Source organism: Jatropha curcas, chromosome 8 (assembly GCF_041381405.1).
Source record: "Jatropha curcas cultivar XTBG-Jc1 chromosome 8, XTBG_Jcur_1.0, whole genome shotgun sequence".
Lineage (NCBI taxonomy): Eukaryota > Viridiplantae > Streptophyta > Magnoliopsida > Malpighiales > Euphorbiaceae > Jatropha > Jatropha curcas.
In genome coordinates this window covers 1,075,357-1,096,049 of record NC_143158.1, presented here as the reverse complement: position 1 = coordinate 1,096,049, position 20,693 = coordinate 1,075,357, and the positions used below count along the sequence as shown (strand labels likewise).

The 20,693-nt window shown below is 34.8% G+C and overlaps 4 protein-coding genes across 6 annotated transcripts; 3 read left to right on the top strand and 1 right to left on the bottom strand.

Moving 5' to 3' along the window:
• Positions 1-171: 171 nt before the first annotated feature.
• Positions 172-3,751, top strand: LOC105637641 (uncharacterized). Of its 3 annotated transcripts, none has more exons than XM_089725167.1 (6): positions 172-399; positions 623-745; positions 2,042-2,303; positions 2,630-2,717; positions 3,278-3,344; positions 3,435-3,751. In XM_089725167.1, the coding sequence occupies exons 2-6, from the start codon at positions 737-739 to the stop codon at positions 3,486-3,488; spliced, it is 480 nt and encodes a 159-aa protein (XP_089581293.1). In that variant the 5' UTR covers positions 172-399; positions 623-736; the 3' UTR covers positions 3,489-3,751. The 3 variants fall into 3 exon arrangements, with proteins under 3 accessions (XP_089581293.1, XP_089581292.1, XP_089581291.1); XM_089725166.1 differs by having other exon boundaries at positions 177-399; positions 2,047-2,303; XM_089725165.1 differs by lacking the exon at positions 172-399 and adding an exon at positions 1,058-1,276.
• Positions 3,752-7,951: 4,200 nt separating this feature from the next.
• Positions 7,952-11,218, top strand: EBF1 (EIN3-binding F box protein 1). Its single transcript, XM_012221172.4, has 2 exons — positions 7,952-8,223; positions 9,096-11,218. Exons 1-2 carry the CDS (start codon positions 8,199-8,201, stop codon positions 11,006-11,008), a joined length of 1,938 nt encoding a protein of 645 aa, XP_012076562.1. The 5' UTR covers positions 7,952-8,198; the 3' UTR covers positions 11,009-11,218.
• Positions 11,219-13,167: 1,949 nt separating this feature from the next.
• Positions 13,168-14,570, top strand: LOC105637638 (Tetratricopeptide repeat (TPR)-like superfamily protein). Its single transcript, XM_012221171.4, has 3 exons — positions 13,168-13,781; positions 13,859-14,031; positions 14,111-14,570. The coding sequence occupies exons 1-3, from the start codon at positions 13,296-13,298 to the stop codon at positions 14,259-14,261; spliced, it is 810 nt and encodes a 269-aa protein (XP_012076561.1). The 5' UTR covers positions 13,168-13,295; the 3' UTR covers positions 14,262-14,570.
• Positions 14,571-14,793: 223 nt separating this feature from the next.
• Positions 14,794-19,828, bottom strand: LOC105637636 (TPX2 (targeting protein for Xklp2) protein family). Its single transcript, XM_012221170.4, has 9 exons — positions 19,459-19,828; positions 18,142-18,422; positions 17,809-18,054; positions 17,669-17,709; positions 17,372-17,476; positions 17,140-17,239; positions 16,967-17,038; positions 16,790-16,900; positions 14,794-15,726 (listed from the first exon to the last, which is right to left on the bottom strand). Exons 2-9 carry the CDS (start codon positions 18,412-18,414, stop codon positions 15,280-15,282), a joined length of 1,395 nt encoding a protein of 464 aa, XP_012076560.1. The 5' UTR covers positions 18,415-18,422; positions 19,459-19,828; the 3' UTR covers positions 14,794-15,279.
• Positions 19,829-20,693: the final 865 nt, after the last annotated feature.

The window sequence follows — 20,693 nt, the reverse complement described above, 5'->3', positions numbered from 1 at the left end:
AATTATATCAAGAAATGGATGAACGGAAGTGAATCTTGGAAATAATCTTAACCGTAGATATGACCAACGATCTGTATTTAACATTGGGCCCCATGATGTCCCTCAGTTAACCAGAACAGGTAGTCGTAAAGTACGAAACAGGTGTGCCAAAAATTCGGATTATTTAACTTATACAGATAAACACTATATTATATACCAATTACCGACTTTTTCTGGGCAGCAAATAAATTTGTTTGAGAAACAACTGCACAACAAAGAGACTGACTTTACTGTAAAAACTTAAAAGGGAGGCACACAGGAAGGAAGATCTCTTTGGTTGAATCAGTACAGTAGCCAAAGAGCAAATTTTTCAAAGGAAGGAGAGAAGAACCCATAATCTCCAACCATGCCATTTTTGAGGTCTCACCTAATTTTCCTTTTTTTTTTTAACAAAAAAAAGAAAATTTTTCTGAGGAAACAACAACAACTTCTATTTCTTGTATTTGCTAGTTTTTTTGTTTTTTTTTAGTTCTGTGTCATTCTTTTCTCTGATTGTCAGCAGAAGATTTCAATGGAAAGGTTTTTAACTGAAAAGGTTTGTTTATTTAATGGATTTGATTGGGTTGTTTTGATTACTGTGCAGGATTGTTAGGTCTCTCCTCCCTAAAATTAGGGTTTCATTATCAACATCTCTTGCGTGGCGCTTGTAAATGCATATTTGTAGATTTACTCCTTCCTGGATCTGTCATTTTATTGCATGCATGGGGTAAGCTTTTCGGTTTCTTGAACTATATATCATTAATGAATTCTGTTTGGTTCTGGAGAAATTTTTTTTTATTAATTATGCCTTTATCACAAAAGATCAAACGCCTATAAAAATTTATCTTGTAATATTGTCCTTTAGCTCTCCGGATCACTAAAACAGAAGGATGATCAATACTGTAGTCTAAGTTTACTTTTACACTTGGTTTAGAATCTTTTATGTTTTTGTGTTGCTTATTCTGTAAGCGAGATTGAGTGGAGTGAACAGAGAAACATGCTCTGCTTTTTATTCTGTATTTGTCATTCTTTCCTTCAGGTGATGGTCAATCCGATATGCCATAGATTGGGCTATTATTCTTTAGCATAGGATTTTGTTGGTATCATGTATTCTTGGTGTTGTTTCTCTACCCAAACAGAGGGATGCTTTAAGAAGAATCCCTGCTGTTCATTTGTATTGTTTTCTGGTGCTTGTTTCCGGTCTGCTCTGTTCGTCACCATGGAATCACTTCAGAACAAATGCAAGACCCTTTTCAGTGTACGGAAATTTTGTCCATTTCTTGTCTTTTTAAGTATGTGCCAAGAGAGGATGGCTGTTCTTTTCTTTTCTTCTCTTTTTTTGCTGAATACACGCATTGTTTAGCAGTAGTGTTGTTTCCTGGCTTCAATTGAACTTTGTTTCAGCTAAGCTAATTTGGAGCAACTATGATACAAATATCATACATGCACACTGAGACAGCTAATCTATGAAATTTTAGCTTTCTGTGGGTCAAAAATGATATATTGAACAATTTGGTTCCAGTCTTCGTAGACCTAGTAGATAATAACTTTTAATTTGATGATGAAATTTATATCCTTGCGATGATTTTGGTCATGCTAAGCTCTGTTTGTTTTAATGGATATTGGCATTGGAGATATTTTGATGAAATATTTTTTTGGCTTGCTTAGTAGACTATCATACTTTGTAATTTTCTTTTTGGGCCAAAGAATGTGATGTGATTGCCGTTGGGATTTTTTTTCACTTAACAACATGCTGCAAGACTAGAATTAGTTTTCTAGTTTGCCACTTTCTCTTTTCTTGATATTTTTCTCCTTTTTTCTGGTGGAGGACCCACCAGGACGTATAGCTTAACAAACGAAACTGTGTTTCAATATGAGAATGCTTGATTTTATTCTTCTAGCACACTTTTTTTAATTTGTGGAACCTTGTCAGTCTTCAATCAAGCTGCTATAGCTGAAATGAGGTTTAATTTGTTGATCACTGGTGGTAATCATGTTTATGGTGAAACCTGATTTGTAACAGAGCAGAGGTTGTTTTGGATGCTGTGCTAAACCTTCTACAATTAACGCGGTTGATCAATCATCAAAGGGACTGAGAATTAAAGACGAAAGAGCAAAGCAACACAGCATACCCGACGATTTTTGGAGTTCCAGTGCAGGTGACATGGACTATAGTGGAGTACAATCCCAAAGAAGTGCTTCATCAATCAGCGCCTTGAATCAGCCCTTTGATCCCTCTGCTAATGCTGGCAGCACAAGCAATCCTTCTGAATTTGTAAACTATGGCAAGTTCTTATCTGCTAACTTCTTTGATGCATTACTTTCTCTGAACTCTAAATTCTTCATTTATCCATTCTAATCGTTCCCTTTCTTCGCAAATCTGACAGTGCCCTTAGTTATTCAAGTCTGCACTCTCAATTAGACCGTGTTAGTTCATCTCTCTTAGGACATTGATTCCCTCTACTTGCCTGTTAGTGTTCAGGATTATATTACTTTGTCTTTTTCAGTGCTAAGTATTATGCATTTCTTTTACTTTTTCACTTTCTCTCCTTGCTTTGCTGATGCATGCATGAAATGGCTTTTAATGATTAAAACTTTGTTGAATGCACAGGTCTTCTTCTCTGGAAGCAAACAAGGCAGCAGTGGCTTGCAAATAAAAGGTCTCCAAACAAGAAACAAGTTCGAGAACCCACTATAAGGTGAAATATCCTTTTCCCCTTCAGTTGGCAATGTGGTCTTGAGGCGCTTTAAGCATTTCCACTTATGAATTATATTATACTTTTTTTTATCTTTAGGCTTTGCAGTAAAACTTTGAGTTTATCACAAAACCTGCAGTGCAATTTTTTGTCCTATTGATATATCCACCTTTTTCCTAAAATTATACCTGCCCACCACTTTTATGCTGCATTTACCTCTTGTTTTTCTGTTTTGGTTTCCAAATATAGTATGTTTGAAGTTTAGTTTTTATGCTTGAAGTTTAATTTTTCTTCTTTCAAACTGCCCTCAAACCGTAAAATCGAAGCAAACCCCATCCGTAGTTTGGTTGGTTTGAGTGCCTTTCATGATTTGTTTTGGTCTTGATTTTTTGTAAATAGCAATTGTACGTTTGGTTTATGTAAAGCTTTCAAACTGAATCAAATTGAACCCTGAACTCTCCCATAACAATTTGTTCTATAGCAAAATATTGTTATTTGCAATTTTGCTCTGACAATTTTTGTCAGCGTTTTTTAACATTTCTTTGAGCTGCTAAGTTTTGCAGGTGGAATGCCACTTATGAGAACTTACTAGGGTCAAACAAGCCTTTCCCCAGACCTATCCCTCTTGCTGTAAGTTTCTTGCTGCCCATTTTAGTGTAGTATTATGAGTTCAAAGCCAGCTCCTTCATTTTCCTACTTCTTCTGGGATGTGAATGGCAGGAAATGGTGGATTTTCTGGTTGATGTTTGGGAACAGGAGGGTTTGTATGACTGAACAGCTGGAAATCCTACAAGTCCTCTATCCTTCCTCCAGTGTCTCAACTCTCATTCAGTCTTTTGGTACTGAATAGAGTTTATACTAATGTTTAATTATTTGTACTATCCTGGTGATTCTATAGCCTTTCTTTACCTCCTTTTAGGTCTTTTGCATGAGCGGAAAATTGTAACTCTTTCTTTTACCCTTTTTCTGTATGCTTGCTGTTCTATCTGAATACTAATATTTGCCTGAATAGAGTTGCTTAGCAAGTTATCAACTTACTTGGATTTTGTCTCCAATTTCCATGCATTTTACAAGCATAAGACTTGCAAATTCAAGGAAAATATTTATATATATTGTAAATAATCTACTCCATTTAAAAAAAAAAAAGAATAAATATTAAGATTTGATTCTAATAAATACAAATAGTTAATGAAGAATAAGGCTGCTCAGACTGAAAAGACCAGATAAAGAAAAATTATTATTTAATTTAGGAAAATTATTTTTGAATAAAAATACTGTGACAGTGAATAATTGATGACTCAAAAGCTTAAAGGAAACGAGTGATTTGAATTTAGATGGAATCTGGAATATGAAGAAATGGGAATTGATTGCCTCCATTCCATATATTGGCATAGCCTCGTAACTGGACCTTAGGCATGGGCCATGTGATTATTAGGCTGTGACCATGTGTTTCGCATGTTTTATTATATGCCCATTTTGGACCATCTACCCATCAACTTTTACATTATAATTTACAAATTTTGTTTACATAAAAACCCTAAAAAAACATATTTTTCGAAAATAGTAAAATGGCAATGGGTGGTGATAGCTGAAAGTGAAATGTGAAAGCGTGTTTCTTTTTTCAATGGTCTGCTTCAAACACATATAAATAAATAAATAATAAAAACACAGAACCATTGAATTGGAAAGGAATCATCAAGTGGGTGTGGGGTAGTCTTTATTAATTGAAAAATGATGGATGCTGATAAGCAAGAAAGAAGCACAAAGGCTCCTCATTTCTCTTTCTCTTTCTCACTATGCGCCCAACAATATCACAGCTGAGACTTTTAAATGTTTTCTCTTCCTTTTTATTTATTTTTATTTATTTATTTATTTATTTATATGCTAATTTGCTTATTTATGTAGTTGCATATACCTACTACGTCGTATCATTCTCATTATGCTACCTTATTTACTATTGTCTCCCTCTACGCGTAAAAGTAGCTATTATTATTGTACAGAATCATTCTAATAATACAACCAATAAATATTTTTTCTATTATTCATTTTTCCCAATTCTAATATTATAAAATAGCTCTCTTTGTCATAATTATTTGATTTTCTTTTGAAAAAAAAATGAGGATAAATAAAATTATAATATTTTTTCTTTAACTTTTTTTTTAATGCTTCGAACTAAAATAAATAAATAAATAAATAAATAAAGGGGGCGATATCAAAATCAAAGAGGAAGACCGCTTCAAGGGTTACCATGTAAGACTTTGTCTTAGAAAAATCCATTTCTGAAAATGAAAATAAAAATAAAACAAAAAGGTACACAAAAAAGTCCATGGATGTACGAAGAGTTCCTCTTAGGCAAATCAAATGTCAAAGTATCAAAAGATTTTTTTTAATTTATTTTTTTAAAGAAAAATCCTAAATATTTAAAAGCAGAGCAAAATGATTCAAATATAATAAGTATTGGACCATGTCAAATCAACTGGATTAATTATATCTAATTAGATTATTTATTTAATTAATTAGTGAAAAGTAACAATCAATATAATAAAACCAATTAATGCGTAGAGGCAAGTGGGCATTTTAGAAATAGAATATAGTCAAATGGAGCAGTTATCATATGTGCTTGTGCTTATGCATGCATTTGCAATTGGTGAGCTGTTTGCATCAATTTCTAGGATCTTTTTAATTTTAAATTTACTATTGGGCTCATGGATATCATGGGATTAATTCACATAATATAATTATTATATTTATAAACTTGATGCTTTAAATATATATATATATATATATATATATATCATTTTCAAAAAAAAAAAAAAAAAAAAAGAAGTTAAATATATGTCACAGTAGTCTGGTCAAGAGAATCTGGTCTGGGCTGTAGAATTCCCCCCAAAAAGGCTTCCCACCCAATTGGGATTTCAGAATTTGACTAATTTGCAAAATTAATCATTTTCTTTTTTAATGGGCTGCTTATTTAATTAGGTTAAAATATTGATTAGGTTAGGTAGAAAATCAATTGTAATTTGATTTTTTTTTTCTCAGTACCTAAATTAACACCTAACCTTTTCAAGAAAATTCTAATGGTACCATTAATTTTTAAATTTACTCCGATTATTGAAATTATATTTATTAAATACAATAAATTTTTAAAATTGCATTCATTGAACATAATTTAAATAATTTTCAATTACTGAATAAATATTTAATAAGTATATAATTTTACATAATTTTTTTGACACAAAATGATGATTTCAATCTTTTTAATCGATAGATCATTTGATAAATATTTTTTTAAAATTAAAATGTTTAATATATATGATTCAATAAGTATAAGCATTCGATGGATCTAATTCTATAATTTTAATTCAATAGAAAAAATTTTTTATTTAAAAAAAAAGTAAAAATTAAGGATGCAGTTAAATTTTTTTTATACAGTTTATGTGTAGCTGAGTCTTCTTTTTTTTTTTTTTTTTTTTTTTAAATGCATCTAAATCCATCCGATGACCACCACTTGCTGCTAAAAACATTAGTATATATATGTTAATATTCGTAATTGAGAAATTAATATATGTAGAGCGTTGTTTATTATTGTGGTTGGCTATTATTTTAATAGTAGTCCAATGTAACATGCGGCATGCCTGGATTCTGATTCTATTATATATATATATTCCTATATACATGCACAACTGGATCGATGATCTCTCTGTTAATGCTCCTTTTAATATATAAAATTAATTAATCAGATTTGATTATACACATTTTGGCAAGTTGATAATATATTGATATATGAGAGCACATGCATAATCAAATTTTAAAAAAATCCAATTGATTTTATATATAAATTCCAATTAAAGATAATTTCCATTTATCAGTATAAATATTAAGGTGGCACCGGCACAAATGTAGATACCAAATATAACATGAGATGGACGCGAAATACGGCAATTTAAATCAATAATATGTTAAAAATATATTTTAAAAATGTTTTCAAAGTGTTGTTAAAAATAAAAAAATAAAAAATAAAACACATTTTTTGGAATATTTAATATGCATCTAAGCTGGTTTAGAAAATATTCGTATTTGATATGAGCAGGACAAGGATAGTACATTTTCAAAATTGGATACTTAGTAGTATATAACAATGATGCTATGTTTGAAAAGAGATACGGAATAAAATAAGAGTGTAAAATGATATTATTCGTGGTAATCATGTAGTGGTTTGATTGATTTTATTACTAATATGAAAAATAGAGAGTCTTAAGTTTAAGATATTTCGACCACAATTGTTTTTACTAATTCGGTAAGTAAAGAAAAGAGTTACTCTATTGTGTAGCTGCAGTATTATTTCCTATAAAATCCTTTGATAAATTTTAAAAAATAATACTATTCATTTTCTTTAAAAAATAATGTGAAAATTAAGTTAGAAAGATATAAAATAAATTTAAAAATTTTAAAAATTCTAAGGCATTTTCAATATTTTACATCCATTTATATTTTACCTCCACCGAATTGCCCAAATTGCTGGGGAAGAGGAGAGCCATTTAATTTAAGGACGGTGTACCTATACAGAAACAAAAGAATAAGTTATTATCAGCTGTCCTTTTATTATAAAATATTTATATGATGTAGGATGACATTGGAACATAATATTCACTGTATTTCCCCATTTTTTCTTGGAAACCATTTTAACTAATTAAATAATTATTTTGTTCGTAACTTTATCATAATTATAATTTGATAATATATTAATTAATTTTTGAAATTTAATTTTAATTACTTAATTTTTTATTAAAAAAGGAATATTTTAATGATTTACTTATGATATAAAAATTAATTAATTATTTACTGTTTAGTCCTTATATAACAGTAAAAATAATATTTTCTGGATGAAAAATTATTTAACTTTTGGGATTAGGTTAGTTATTGTGTTTAATAAATAAGAGGGATGAAGTTATATTAATTTTGGGCAGCCCTAATACAGTCAAAAATTAACCATAACACAAGAAACAAACAAGCCTAAACGTAACATCGCAACCAAACAACCATACAAGAGCAAAGAGGAAACCGAAACCACTAAATGGTTTCCGGTATTAAATCTGGTGCGGGTGGGAGAATATAACAAAGAAACCCCACTTCTTTATTCAGATACATTGCATTTGAGCAATCATTGCGTGTATTGTCATGTACCCAAACCACACTCCACTTGCAATAAAGCTTCTGACCACCTCAGCTCACCTCTGTCATTCATTTTCTCTATCTTCTTTCCTCTCTTCCTCTCTCTCTCCTTTGCTCCTTTTTTTGCCCTATCTGATAGGGTTTCCATGTTCTTCGAGCTCTAATCTCTCTCATGCATTCGTGTTCTCAAGCTCTATACCGTGGTTTGATAGCCTTTATTGTGGTTGCGTTTCTCTTTTTTGCTCTCTTTGGAGGGTTTCTTGTTGCTAAAAGGTGCGGATTTCACCTCCCGGAGTTTTTTGAGCTGTTCCCATGTCTAAGCTCTTTGGATTCGCTGGTAAGCTTTGGAATATTTTAGATATAGCTTATTTTTGTGAAATTTTAGCTGATATGTCCGCTTTTCCAGCTCTTTTGGTAGATCGGATATGTGGTTTCTTATTTTTGAGATCTTTTTTGCTGTTACTATATGGGTTTCCTGTTTTTCGGGATTAGGAGCCGTGATTGTTTGCTTTTATGTGTATTATGAGGATTGTGTTCGCTATTTGTTGCTTTGAAAGCTTTAGAGCTCAGATTTATGCGATACCATGACGTAGATCGTACGTGGGATCTTAAATATTTGTTGATTGAATGATTTTTCTTTGTAGATCAGGTTTGTTAAAAAATTAAATCGATATCGTTTCTTGGATATTATGGAAAGGTTGAGCCTGATGATTAATTGTTAAATACTTAATAATTTGCCACGATATCTCTAGGTTTTTTCTTATGGTAGATCCTAACTGGAAAAATTGGAGATCAGCATCTCTGATTGGTAATTATAGAATTCATAATATTGTCTACCGTAACTGGCTTTGGAAGTGTAGATGTCCAATATCTCCACTTGGATTCAGAAGATGATAATCTTAGTCCTCCAGATCTATGCGGTTGACAGTTGATGCAAGTTGTAATTAACAACTGCTTTTGACCATGTTGGTTTATTTTGACTTGCCAATCCAGAAGCTAGAAGCACATTAAGTTTCTGTAATTTCTCTTCGTTTTAGATAAGCAAGGGTTTGCTCGTGTAGTAGCAGGAAGAAAGATATTAATTGTATTATTAGAACTTCTTATTGCATATCTATTAGAATATTGAGGCTAATTTTATATCAAATTTAGTTGATCTGTAGATTTTGTTTCTTGAATTGATCGGAGATGTTTTTCTCTTTGGTTTATCAGGAGATGATGATTTTTGCCCGGGGGGCCCAATATACGCAAACCCGAAGGAGGCAAGCCTACTTTTGTCCCTTGGTCGCCATGTGGATGTGTATTTTCCTTCTCGCAAGAGGTCTCGCATCAGTGCTCCATTTGTTCTTGTTGGAGAGAGGTTTGAGCAGAAAAAGCAGGCATCTATTGAAGTTCTGCCAGATGAGTGTCTCTTTGAAATCTTCAGGCGTTTGCCTGGAGGGGAGGAACGAAGTGCCTGTGCTTGTGTTTCAAAGCGCTGGCTTGCTCTTTTGAGCAATATGTCCAGGGATGAACTTTGCAGCAAGAAAACTACCCAGTTGTTGAATGAATCAGCTGAAAAGAATGGTGAGGCTGAAGATCTGGAAATTGAGGATGATGGATATCTGTCCAGGAGCTTGGAGGGGAAGAAGGCCACAGATATTGGACTTGCAGCTATTGCGGTGGGAACTTCTAGTCGGGGAGGTTTGGGCAAACTTTCTATCCGTGGGAGCCGTGGGGTAACAAGTGTAGGCCTGAGAGCAATTGCCCGTGGTTGCCCTTCTTTGAGGGCTCTTTCCTTGTGGAATTTGCCTTCTGTTGGCAATGAAGGTCTATTCGAGATTGCTAATGGCTGCCACATGCTAGAGAAGCTCGATCTTTGTGGGTGTCCTGCAATTTCTGACAAGGGTCTGCTTGCAATTGCGAAGAGTTGTCCTAATTTGACTGAGTTAACCATAGAATCTTGTGCAAATATTGGGAATGATGGTCTGCAAGCCATTGGCCAATGTTGCAACAATCTGAAATCCATCTCAATCAAGGACTGCCCAGTTGTTGGGGATCAAGGAATTGCAAGTCTGGTATCTTCAGCCACATGTGTGCTGGCAAAGTTGAAGCTCCAGTCTTTGAACATTACTGATGTATCTTTAGCTGTTATTGGACACTATGGTAAGGCAGTTACTGATCTTGTCATCACCAACCTCCCAAATGTGACTGAGAGGGGCTTTTGGGTCATGGGTAATGGTCATGGCTTGCAGAAGTTGAAGTCGTTTGCAGTTACATCATGCCGAGGGGTGACAGATGCTGGGATTGAAGCTATGGGGAAGGGTTGCCCAAACTTAAGGCACTTTTGCCTTCGGAAATGCGTATTCTTATCCGACAATGGACTGGTCTCATTTGTAAAAGCTGCACAATCACTGGAGGTCCTGCAGTTGGAGGAGTGCCACAGGATCGCCCAACTTGGGTTTTTTGGTTCCCTTTTGAACTCTGGTTCAAAATTGAAGGCCCTTTCTTTGGTAAACTGCATGGGCATTAGAGAACTAAATCTGCGATTACCTCAGGTGCCTCCTTGCAATTCCCTGCGTTCATTGTCCATCCGTAACTGCCCAGGTTTCGGTGATGGCGGCTTGGCTCTGTTGGGTAAGTTGTGCCCCCAATTGCAGAATTTGGAATTGAGTGGACTTCACGGAGTGACTGATGCTGGGTTTATCCCATTGCTGGAGAACTGTGAGGCTGGTTTGGTGAAGGTTAATCTTAGTGGCTGTGTGAATTTAACTGACAAAGTGGTTTCAGCATTGACTGAGCAGCATGGTTGGACTCTTGAGGTTCTGAATCTTGATGGATGTGGAAAAATTACTGATGAAAGTTTGACTGCAATTGCTGAGAACTGCTTAATGCTCAGTGATCTTGATGTCTCGAAATGTGCTATCTCAGATTCTGGGCTCATGGTTCTGGCTCGTTCAAACCAGCTCAATTTGCAGATCTTTTCGGTTGCAGGTTGCTCTATGATATCAGATAAGAGCTTACCTGCCATTGTAAAAATGGGTCATACTCTTTTAGGGTTGAATATTCAGCACTGCAATGCCATTAGCAGCAGCACTGTTGACCTTCTCGTGGAGCGTTTGTGGAGGTGTGATATCCTTTCTTAAGTGAGGAAGGATGTCAAAGGAGATCCCTTTTCAGAAATAGGATGGCAGATAATGCGTGATTCAAAGTAATTAGCCTCAGGCTCTAGTCAGTTTTTTCAAGTAGCAGCAGCTTGTGTAGTTTTTGGGTCCATCAGCTATGGGTCTTTTCTTTGTCTTCCAGTGCTCATTTCCCTTTTCCTGGGATTGTGGCCATCTACCCCACTTTTTTCACAGGTTTGGAAACCTGTTGTTTTAGCTCCAAAAATTGACAGGAGTGTAGCTTTTATGGTGGCCATAACTCCCTGAGAATACAGTTAAACTGGGTGCTGGACTTTCAGATTTTAATTGTTTCCTGTTTCAGGGTTTTGACATTGGGTATTTTAGCTTATCCTTGCATATGGGTGAAAGCTTTACGAGACCTACCAATGTCTAAGTCTGTCCATTGTGAGTCTTTCATGTTTTTGTAATCATGTATTGGACGTGATGGTTGGGTCAGTTTTCCTCAAAGGGTGGGGATATTTGGAGTCAGGTTTGTCTTGGTTGCTCTTTGGCAGTTGCAGTTTGAGATATGGCGCCTTGTGGTCGTGGGCTTTGGCCATGGCAGCAGTTTATAGTGACTGCCATGACAACCTTTCTCCTCTCCTTTAAGGAGAAGGTTGTTTTTTCCTATTTTAATCCAAGTCCTTGTTTTACAGGCGTCATTTCTTCACGAACTGTATTTTGCAACCATTTCACTTGGTGTAATGAAAAATATATCTCCACCCTTTGTGTTGTATGCTTGTTATCTTATGGAATGATATGATAAAATAAATAAATAAAAAGGAAAAAAAAATTATGTAATTTCGTATTTTGTATGCTTCGGAATTCGTCTTGGTTTGCTATCTCTGACACCGTTTATGAGAGCCCCATAAGTCATTGCAGGCTGCTGAGAGCTGTTCTTGTTTTGGATGTTATTGCTCGGTATTGAGGAGGCCAGGCCACGCTCTTCTGGTAGGGACTAGTTGTATATTTTTATTCCCATTGGGGATTTGCCAACTCATGGCTTTTGTCTTCACCTGACATTACATTACGAGGGTGAAGTGGGAATGAAAAATATTATTCAGCTTGTGATATGATGTCAGCAACAGTGGAGAAAAGAGGCCATACCTAACTAGCTATTAATATTTGATTAGACTTAATCCTGTGCTTGTTTAATCAAAGCTAAGATTTCAATTGCCTTGTCATTTCCATGTGTTGCTCACTAATCTATTTCTTTTTTCAAAGCAAGCATAATTAAGATTCTTCTTTATAAGAAAAATTTCTTAGATATATAGTGGTTAGAAAATAGATGGGGGAGAATCCAATAAAGAGGAAACATATCCTTCCAATGAAAATTTTCTTCCAAACCCTAAGTTTTCTAGTTTTGTGGCTTGGGATTCTCATTTATAGGTGTTTGGTATAACAAATTTGAAGTCTTAAAGGCAAATCCATTGAGAAACAGGTGGGACAAATTTTCAGCAAGGATGCCACCCACCAGCATCACATGTTTCCAAACACCCCCCATGTGAATTGAATCGGACCTTGAAAATTCAACCTTGGATTTGACGAATCTTTTCACACAGTAAATAGATTCTTGGAATTGGGCCTACTTCCTATTGGACCCTAACTCGATAAATCTGTTAGCCCAACAACCATTTCTCTGGTTTTGGTTTGTGGGCTTTCTGTTATGTTCCGACCGAGAGAATTGGAATCCAACTTCATGGGATAAGAGGAAAGTTAATATGCATGTCCAAACACTAATGCCACACCTTAACATTTTTTTTGTTTTTTTTTTTTTTTTGAGAAAACTAAGGGATGGAATCACAAGGAATCTTTGATGAAAAAAAAAAAAAATGCTAAATTCAAGGTTTAACCCTCTCTCTTTTTATTAATTCTGATGGACCGTCCAGGTTCAGTTACTTCGAATTAGCATGTGAATCAAACGGTGATGTGAGAACAGATCACGCTTATTAAAAATGGAATAGAAAATAAAATTAACCGAAACAGTCAATTTCTTCGCCAAAATTCGCTGAGGACCACACGCTATGATCTTTTAAAAATAATGGTAGTAGTAATAAAATGGCTGTGCCTTTAACGTCTGCCGTAGGATTACAATCAGACGGTCAATGCATATCTATTTATTGCCCATTGTTTCCAGATACATCTCATCGTTCTTTATCTATTTCATCAGTCATTTGTCTCTGAAACCCATTTCAGGGTTTCAAGAGAAATAAAACGAAAACAGAATCAAATCAATAAAAAATAAACACCCGAGAAATTTGTTAAAAAAATGCTTCTAAGGAGCACTTCAACGCCATTGTTGAAAACATATGTTTGCCAATTATCAACTCCAGAACCGGATCCGGGGTCACCCCGACCCGTTTCATTGTCCCTTGAGCGGACATCATCAGACGGCGAGCTCAAGCTTTTATCTTTAGTCAGAGAGAAAATGTTAACAAAAAGTCCTGCAAGGTCTGGTCGCGCGGTTGTCTTTAAGGAAGAGAAGAGCGTATGCATGGAAACAGCGTCGTCTCTTCTTTCTGATAGTAGTAGGTCGGTGGCACTTGATGATATTGAAGAGGAGGAGAGAATGGTCTCCGATGGTGGTGATGGCCTTGGAAATGGTGGCGGCAGTGGTGGTGCAGGTACCAGAAATGCAGGTGATGGGTTTTGGGATTTAAGTCACGAACGTATGGATAATTATTATCAGATCATGATAGAAACATATCCTGGAGATGCCCTTCTTCTTGCAAACTATGCCAAGTTCTTGAAAGAGGTAAAATAATTTCTTGAATTTTAGTTTAAACATGAAATTAAACATTACATTACAATGTTATTTAAACATTTTTATAGGTACGAGGTGATAATGTGAAAGCTGAGAAGGTGTGCGAGAAGGCTTTAATGGCAAATGCAAGAGATGGGGATGTACTATCTATGTATGGAGATCTAATATGGAATAACCATAAGGATAATGCTCGAGCTCAGACTTATTTCGATGAAGCTGTTCAGTCTTCACCTGATGACTGGTAATATATAATTATCTGAATGTTTTAACTATTTATTACTTGATTTATAGTTATTGTTTGATATATTTAATTATTGCAGTTATGTTCTTGCTTCTTATGCTCGATTCCTATGGGATGCTGGTGAGGAAGAAGAAGAGAAAGAAATTCAATTGAGCAATTTGAGTACATGTGCACCATCTCATAATAATCTTTCGCAGGGTTATGCTCATCTGGCTGCTGCTTCTTCTTGAAGCTTTCACTACTATGTTCTTCTATTTTTATTTTGTTAATATTCACGTATATATACTAGAAATAGCAAAAATTTAAATTAAATAAAGACAAAGGAAAAAAAAAAAGAAGACCTTCAGAGTCTGTTTCTTTTGTCGTGACCAATTATAAACTGTTACCCCATTCTCGTTAATGTGGGTTGTAGGTTAATTTGTTTAAGGAAGAAAAGGGAAATATCTAGCAGAAGATAGAATCAAGAACACTGGAATGTAAGAGAGTTTCTACCCTGTATTATATGAAATATACAGAATCCTTTTTTGTTATTTAAATAATTTAGTGGCCCTTCATCGTCTGTTCTATATTTTTATATCAGCCTACCCTATGGTCAGTATGCACAGTAACAAATTATGAGAAGTTCAAAAAATAATAATAATAAAACACGCAAAACCAATAAGATGTTGCTTGAAGCAGTAATCTATCCTCGTCAGAAAATGCATTTTACCGGAAAGGCAAAAAACCTTTAAGCTATTATACTAAAAAACAAAAAAAAAGAAATAACACAGGATTTTGCCGATTTTGCATACAAGAGAAAGCTAAAATACATTTCATAACAACAAACCAGGCTTCAACAATATTCAATTGTTCAATTGAATGGGGGGTGGGTGGGTTCAAACGGTGTGATTTCAAGCTTAAATAGCAAGCAGCAGACTTCTCCAAAATTTTTCCTAAAATATTTTCAATAAGCAAGCGGGCTTAACAACATAAATAAGGATTTCAACTTCTGCAAAAGATAACATATAATGCTGCAAGCGGAATGAGAGTAACTCTACCGAGAGAGAGAGACCGCCAGCAACCTCCAAAGCAAGGCACACAAAACAACTGATGCTGCTGACTATTGACCAACAAACATGACATCACAATCCATACAGCAAAAACCCTTCAAGTCTTCTTCCTTGTGAGATATGATTCAAGTCTTGATCTCTTATTTACGGATATGGATTCAAGGTCTGCGTAGCACGAGTGTCTGATTCTAATGCTTGATTAATGCTCAGATGCTATAGGTTCTTGCAGTAAAGTGGGCTCAGCTTGCTCTCTGACCACTACCACCTCGTCTATTTGGGCCTCAATTTCTTCACTAGCCAATGCCCTTGGAATAATCGCTTCCTGCTTCTGGGCAGATGCATCTTCAGTCATTTGATTAGAGGTGGGGGGATTTTCCTTGATTAGTGCTTTAGATAATGGAGTTTTTTCATCATTTGTTGCATTGGATAAACTGGTCTTCTCAGAAGGCAGTTTAGGAAGAGATTTTCGCTGTGGCTTCTTTGAATGGATAGGGGAAGGTCCTTTGGCAGAACGGTTAGTAGACACTTTCTCGTCTAAACTTAGCCTGCCTGGTCTACTGTTTTCGCCGTTGTTTCCTTCAGAATCCACAGGAGATGAACTCTTCCTTCGACCTAACTTGGGAGATTTGGGTCTTGTTGGAGGTATCTGCATTAAGACAGGAATAAAGCCAACTTAATTTTGAAAGAGTGATATCAGTCCCACCCGGCCAGTCAAAAATACATTAGAGATTAATGCTACTACACAGAAGCGAGTAATAGCCATGCAGATCATCAAAATGCAATGACAGTAACCCCTTGGAATTTGAATGAAACTGACTAACACATTAGTCCAACAAATGTTGATCAAGTCTGGAGGTTTCCCCTGAACTCCCTGAATGAAGAAGGTTCAGCAGAGAGGAAAATCGGGAAACATAAATAAATTCAGCCATAAATTTTTAACACTAACTCTTCCTACAAAAAATTATAAATTTTTTATATTGACCTAGAAACCAATTACAATAAATGAGATGTTCAATCAAGTATGAGGTATGTTAAACTAGAGGTCTTCTATCCCCAAATTGGTTACCCCCACAACTGTGAGAAATTGGAAGGGCAAACACCCAAAATATAGATAGTGCAAGAATTCCAGGGTTCAACCAAATAAGAACTATCACTACACATACTAATTATAGTAAAAGTCCTAGTTTACAACACAACACATGCATATTGTAGCAAAAATATTATGGTATTTCAAGTGCATATAACATGTGAAGAAGAGAGCATGAATATGTGAACATCATAAAAGAACATACAACTTCTCCTTAACTAGTTCATGCTAATTTTATCATATTTAATAAGCTGCAGTACTAAAGGTATCTAAGATAAAGATTGTGCTGAAATCGGAAGAAACGGTTGGAGAAGGCTTCAAAGCTGCAGTACAGATATAATTGGCAATTGGGTCATAGGTGTTAAGATCAGGATTTTTCAATACTATAGAGAAGGGAAAGATGCAAGGCTGCTAAAATCAGAATTTTGGCTAACTTAAACACAAATATTTAGTTATGGTAGGATTCTCAATGTAGCAGACAACTGTATATGGAGCTCATAATCCGGTGCGTTCAACTTTCAAGCCTTCTGAGACAGTTCAAGATCCAAGAATTTACCCCAGGCTAGGGCAACTCAGAACACGGAGTAAATTCACTAAGATTGACCAGAAAGACAATACTTACCTTTTTTAGTTCCAGCTTAGGTGGTGGAGGTTCTTGATAGAAGCTAGGCATTGGTGTTGCTTTAAAGTTCAAACTCTTCCTGAGCATCTTGATCTCAGCTTCTTGAGTTTCCTGAAAGAAGATTCAATTAGCCATTGTAGGAACAAAATTTCAATAGAAATCATAATAATTATATACCTTGGACTTTGCTTGTAATGTATTCTTTTCTACTTCCTTTGCATGAATCTTTTCCTCAAGTTTGGAGTAGAACTGTCCAATATAGTAACAAAATATTACGTTAGATATTTTGCCACTCAATTGGTAGCCAGAGAAGCCCAAATCAAAACTTGAGGATCAACTACAAAACTAACCTCTCTCCTTTTCTCAGCTCGCTCATCACACTTGAAGCTAAAACCATAATTTGGAAGTGCACCCACCCTGCGAGGTTTAGAATCTTCTGCAGTGGGACTTCTAATGAATAATTAAGGAAGAACTCTGAAAGATCAAATTATAAAAAATGATAATGCAAAGACATAAATGAGGAATGAGCCATTTCTATCTGCAGAAGAAGATAATCATAAAATGTTCAAATAAAAAGGATACAAAGTTTGTGTCTCCCCTTCTGCTTTAATAACAGAGTCATTTTCTGTGTCCCCTTCAGCTTTAATACCAGGTCCTTTCTTCAAAGCTTTCAGTTTTGTCCTTGACCTGTATCCAGATAATCACAGTTCACAAAGAGCTGGATAAAACAGCAAATACCTATAAATATCATTTATAAATCTTAACAGATACTTAAACATCATCAGGTATTCCATATCAAGTTAGTCGCTAAGCACTTCATTATCTCTCTCTCTCCATCAAAATTAATAGAGGATATTAACAGGCTCAAACAATACATACATGAGGCCTTCAGAGGATGCCACATCAGACTTCCCAGATTGCTGTTAGGAGCAGACAAAATCAAATATAATATAAGCAACTTTAGAGAGGTGAATGCAGATGCAACACATGCAAGAAACTTTAATCACATAAAATTGTACCTTTGATGCCTGAACTTGCCTCTCATTAAATGATATGCTTTTGAAAGTCTGTTTTGCCTGTGAATTTGATGTAACTGAGCCATTTGAAGCAGTAGGAGGTGTTCCAGCAAATTTCTCATTCTTGGCTTTCTTCTCTTGAGTGGCTGAGACAGTTTTGCGGTTTGATGGTTTTTCATTCTTGCCCTTTCCAGGGCCCTTCAGTGATTTGACTTGCTCTGACTGACTTCCATCTTTTAATTCCCCTTCCTATGTGACAGATTTATAAGTTTCTAATCAGCCTTTGCCTTATCTACTTACCAAAAGAACAGATTGCAATTTACAACACTACTTTACCTTAGAACCAGTGAATCCATTGCTTCCCACATGTACATTTGATCCTTCCCTGAACTCGACAGCATATGAGTTGCCAGTACCACTGTCTTCCAACTTAGATGCATCATCTAAATTTCCATCTGGCTCAGTAGACACTGTAATTTTCTCAATATTGCCATTTGCACTATTTGAAAAAACACCTTCCTCCCCAGAGGCAGGACTTTGCTCACGAACGCCATTTTGATGAGCCGTCTCAAGCCCATCAATGGGCACAACAAGGTTATCAAAATCCATCAGGCACCCTAAAAAAGAAAATTAAACTGCTAAGCCTGGACAAATGATTATGGTGAACAAAAGAAAACGCATAGAAAAGAGAAATTCCAATTCTGCTAGAGAAATTACTTCTAATATCTATATGAACTCAGATGATCCTAATCACAGGTCTTACTTATTGAAGCAAGACAAACTAATAAGTATTTTTGTCCAAACAGAACCACAACCATCAAATTCTATCACCATAAGGTTGCCGGAGTGAAAATCATTTAAATAACACAATTTCCAGCTAAAGCAAAGGAATCAGGACATTTTGCTGTAGTAAAAATTGTTTGAACAATACGCTTTCCAGCCAAAGGAATCAGAGCACAGATAATGTCTCTTTCAAACATGTGCAGTTACTATATAGATGACTCACCAAGGTCCTAATAAAAAATTTCCGCAAAAAGATGCCTACAAGTTTAGCCTCTACTGGGACGATGAGAAAATTAGGAAAAAACAATCAAAGGTACCTCTTCAAGTCAGCACACACAGTAACCTAGACAAAAAAAAAAAAAGTAAAGAAAACCCATTGCAATTTCTAATTTTGATTAATTTTTCTCCTCTTCGTCAACAACCAAGCAACGAAGCATATTAAAAAAAAAAAAAAGAATGACACGGTTGGACACAACAATCCACCAAATGAAATTTCTTTCAGAAATAGAAGAATGAAAAATCAGAATAGAAAACACCGTGAAAAAACAGTAAGATTCAACCAAATTAAGAATCTCTACATCCACTAACAAAAAAGGCGAACGCGTTTAAGGGGCAAATCCGTCATTTGAACACTGATCTACTCGTAGCGGAAACATGCAAAAAAAATCTCGAATCTAAGTCCACACTTGGTGCAGTAACTAAGCAATTGTAACAGTGAAATAGAAGGCACTATTTGAATCTAAGTTACATTGAGACTTCCGCTTACAAACTAATAGTAAAAACAGCTTGAGATTTAGTTTAGTCTACTTTCTAAGCAACCAAACAAGAAAAAGAAAAACAATTAACTTCACTGAAAGTTTTCCTTCTTACCTGGTGAAGGAAGCGATACTCAGAGCTCCATAAGAGCAGATTTGACTAAGAAGAAAACAAGATTTGCGAATGGCTATGAAGGATCTGCAGGAGACAAAGAGAAGCAGAAATGAAGGGAGCAGGTTTTGCAAATCGGAGGATCCGAACCCGAAACTGGAGGATCTATCGGATATTATAAATTGAATTCCACTTCGCCGTTTGTGAGTGTATGTGAATGCGATTCTTCTGTAAGTGCGCAGGATTTGAAGGCTCACAACCGATTTAAAGCAGCGGCTTTCAAATCCATTTCCAGGTCACTGTCTAGAGAGAGAGAGATAGAGAGACAGAGTGGTGGAGTGTGGGAGTTCATACGATTAGATAAAGGTATACGGTTATTCTACGGTTTTAAATGGAAGAATGGGCGGTTAATTAACGGAGGAGTAACTAAATAGTTACTGGCTGACTAATGACAAAGTAACTAGTATCTTATTTGTATTTATTTTATTTATGTAGGCCAGGCCAGGTGCTGTTTTTCAATTTTTAGCATTAAAGAATAAGAGTATTTTGTCTTACTAGTTGTCAATTTTTGTAATTTCAAATTCAGTGGCATGGATGAAATTATATCCTGAACGTAGACAATTCTAATTCTTTTCGAATTTCCTTTTTAGCATCTAAAATCATAACTTGACAATTTTCAATATAACTGATTTACACAATATGTATAGCACACATGTTTATTTCGAGTTATAATATATCTAAAATTAAAATTTAAAATGATCGAACCCATTTTGTCTGTATATTTAATTATACAAATTTATATTTTAACACATTATATATGATTAATTTAAGTCCATTATAAGAGTTGTTTCAGAAAAAAAAAATTAGAAGAGTTCTTTAATTTAATACGTAATATTTTGATGTTACGTTTGAGATATTTATTTTGTTTAAAATGTTTAGCCATCCTTATTATTAATATAAATGTCTTTAAATTTATTATAAATATAAATACTAAATAATGTTATGCCACCAATAATATAAATACTAAATGCTAGTTCTGTAAATTTAACTAACAATTTGATAAATAAATTTTGCGAATGTATAAATTCACTTCTATAGTTTAAAAAAAAAAAATTAATGGCACTCTAACTTTGCAAGGAACTATTATATCCCTAAAGTTATGAATTTTGGTAATGTTACTCACTTCTTTATCTTAGCAATAATAGTTTGATATTTTAAATTTTTATTAAGAATGTCAA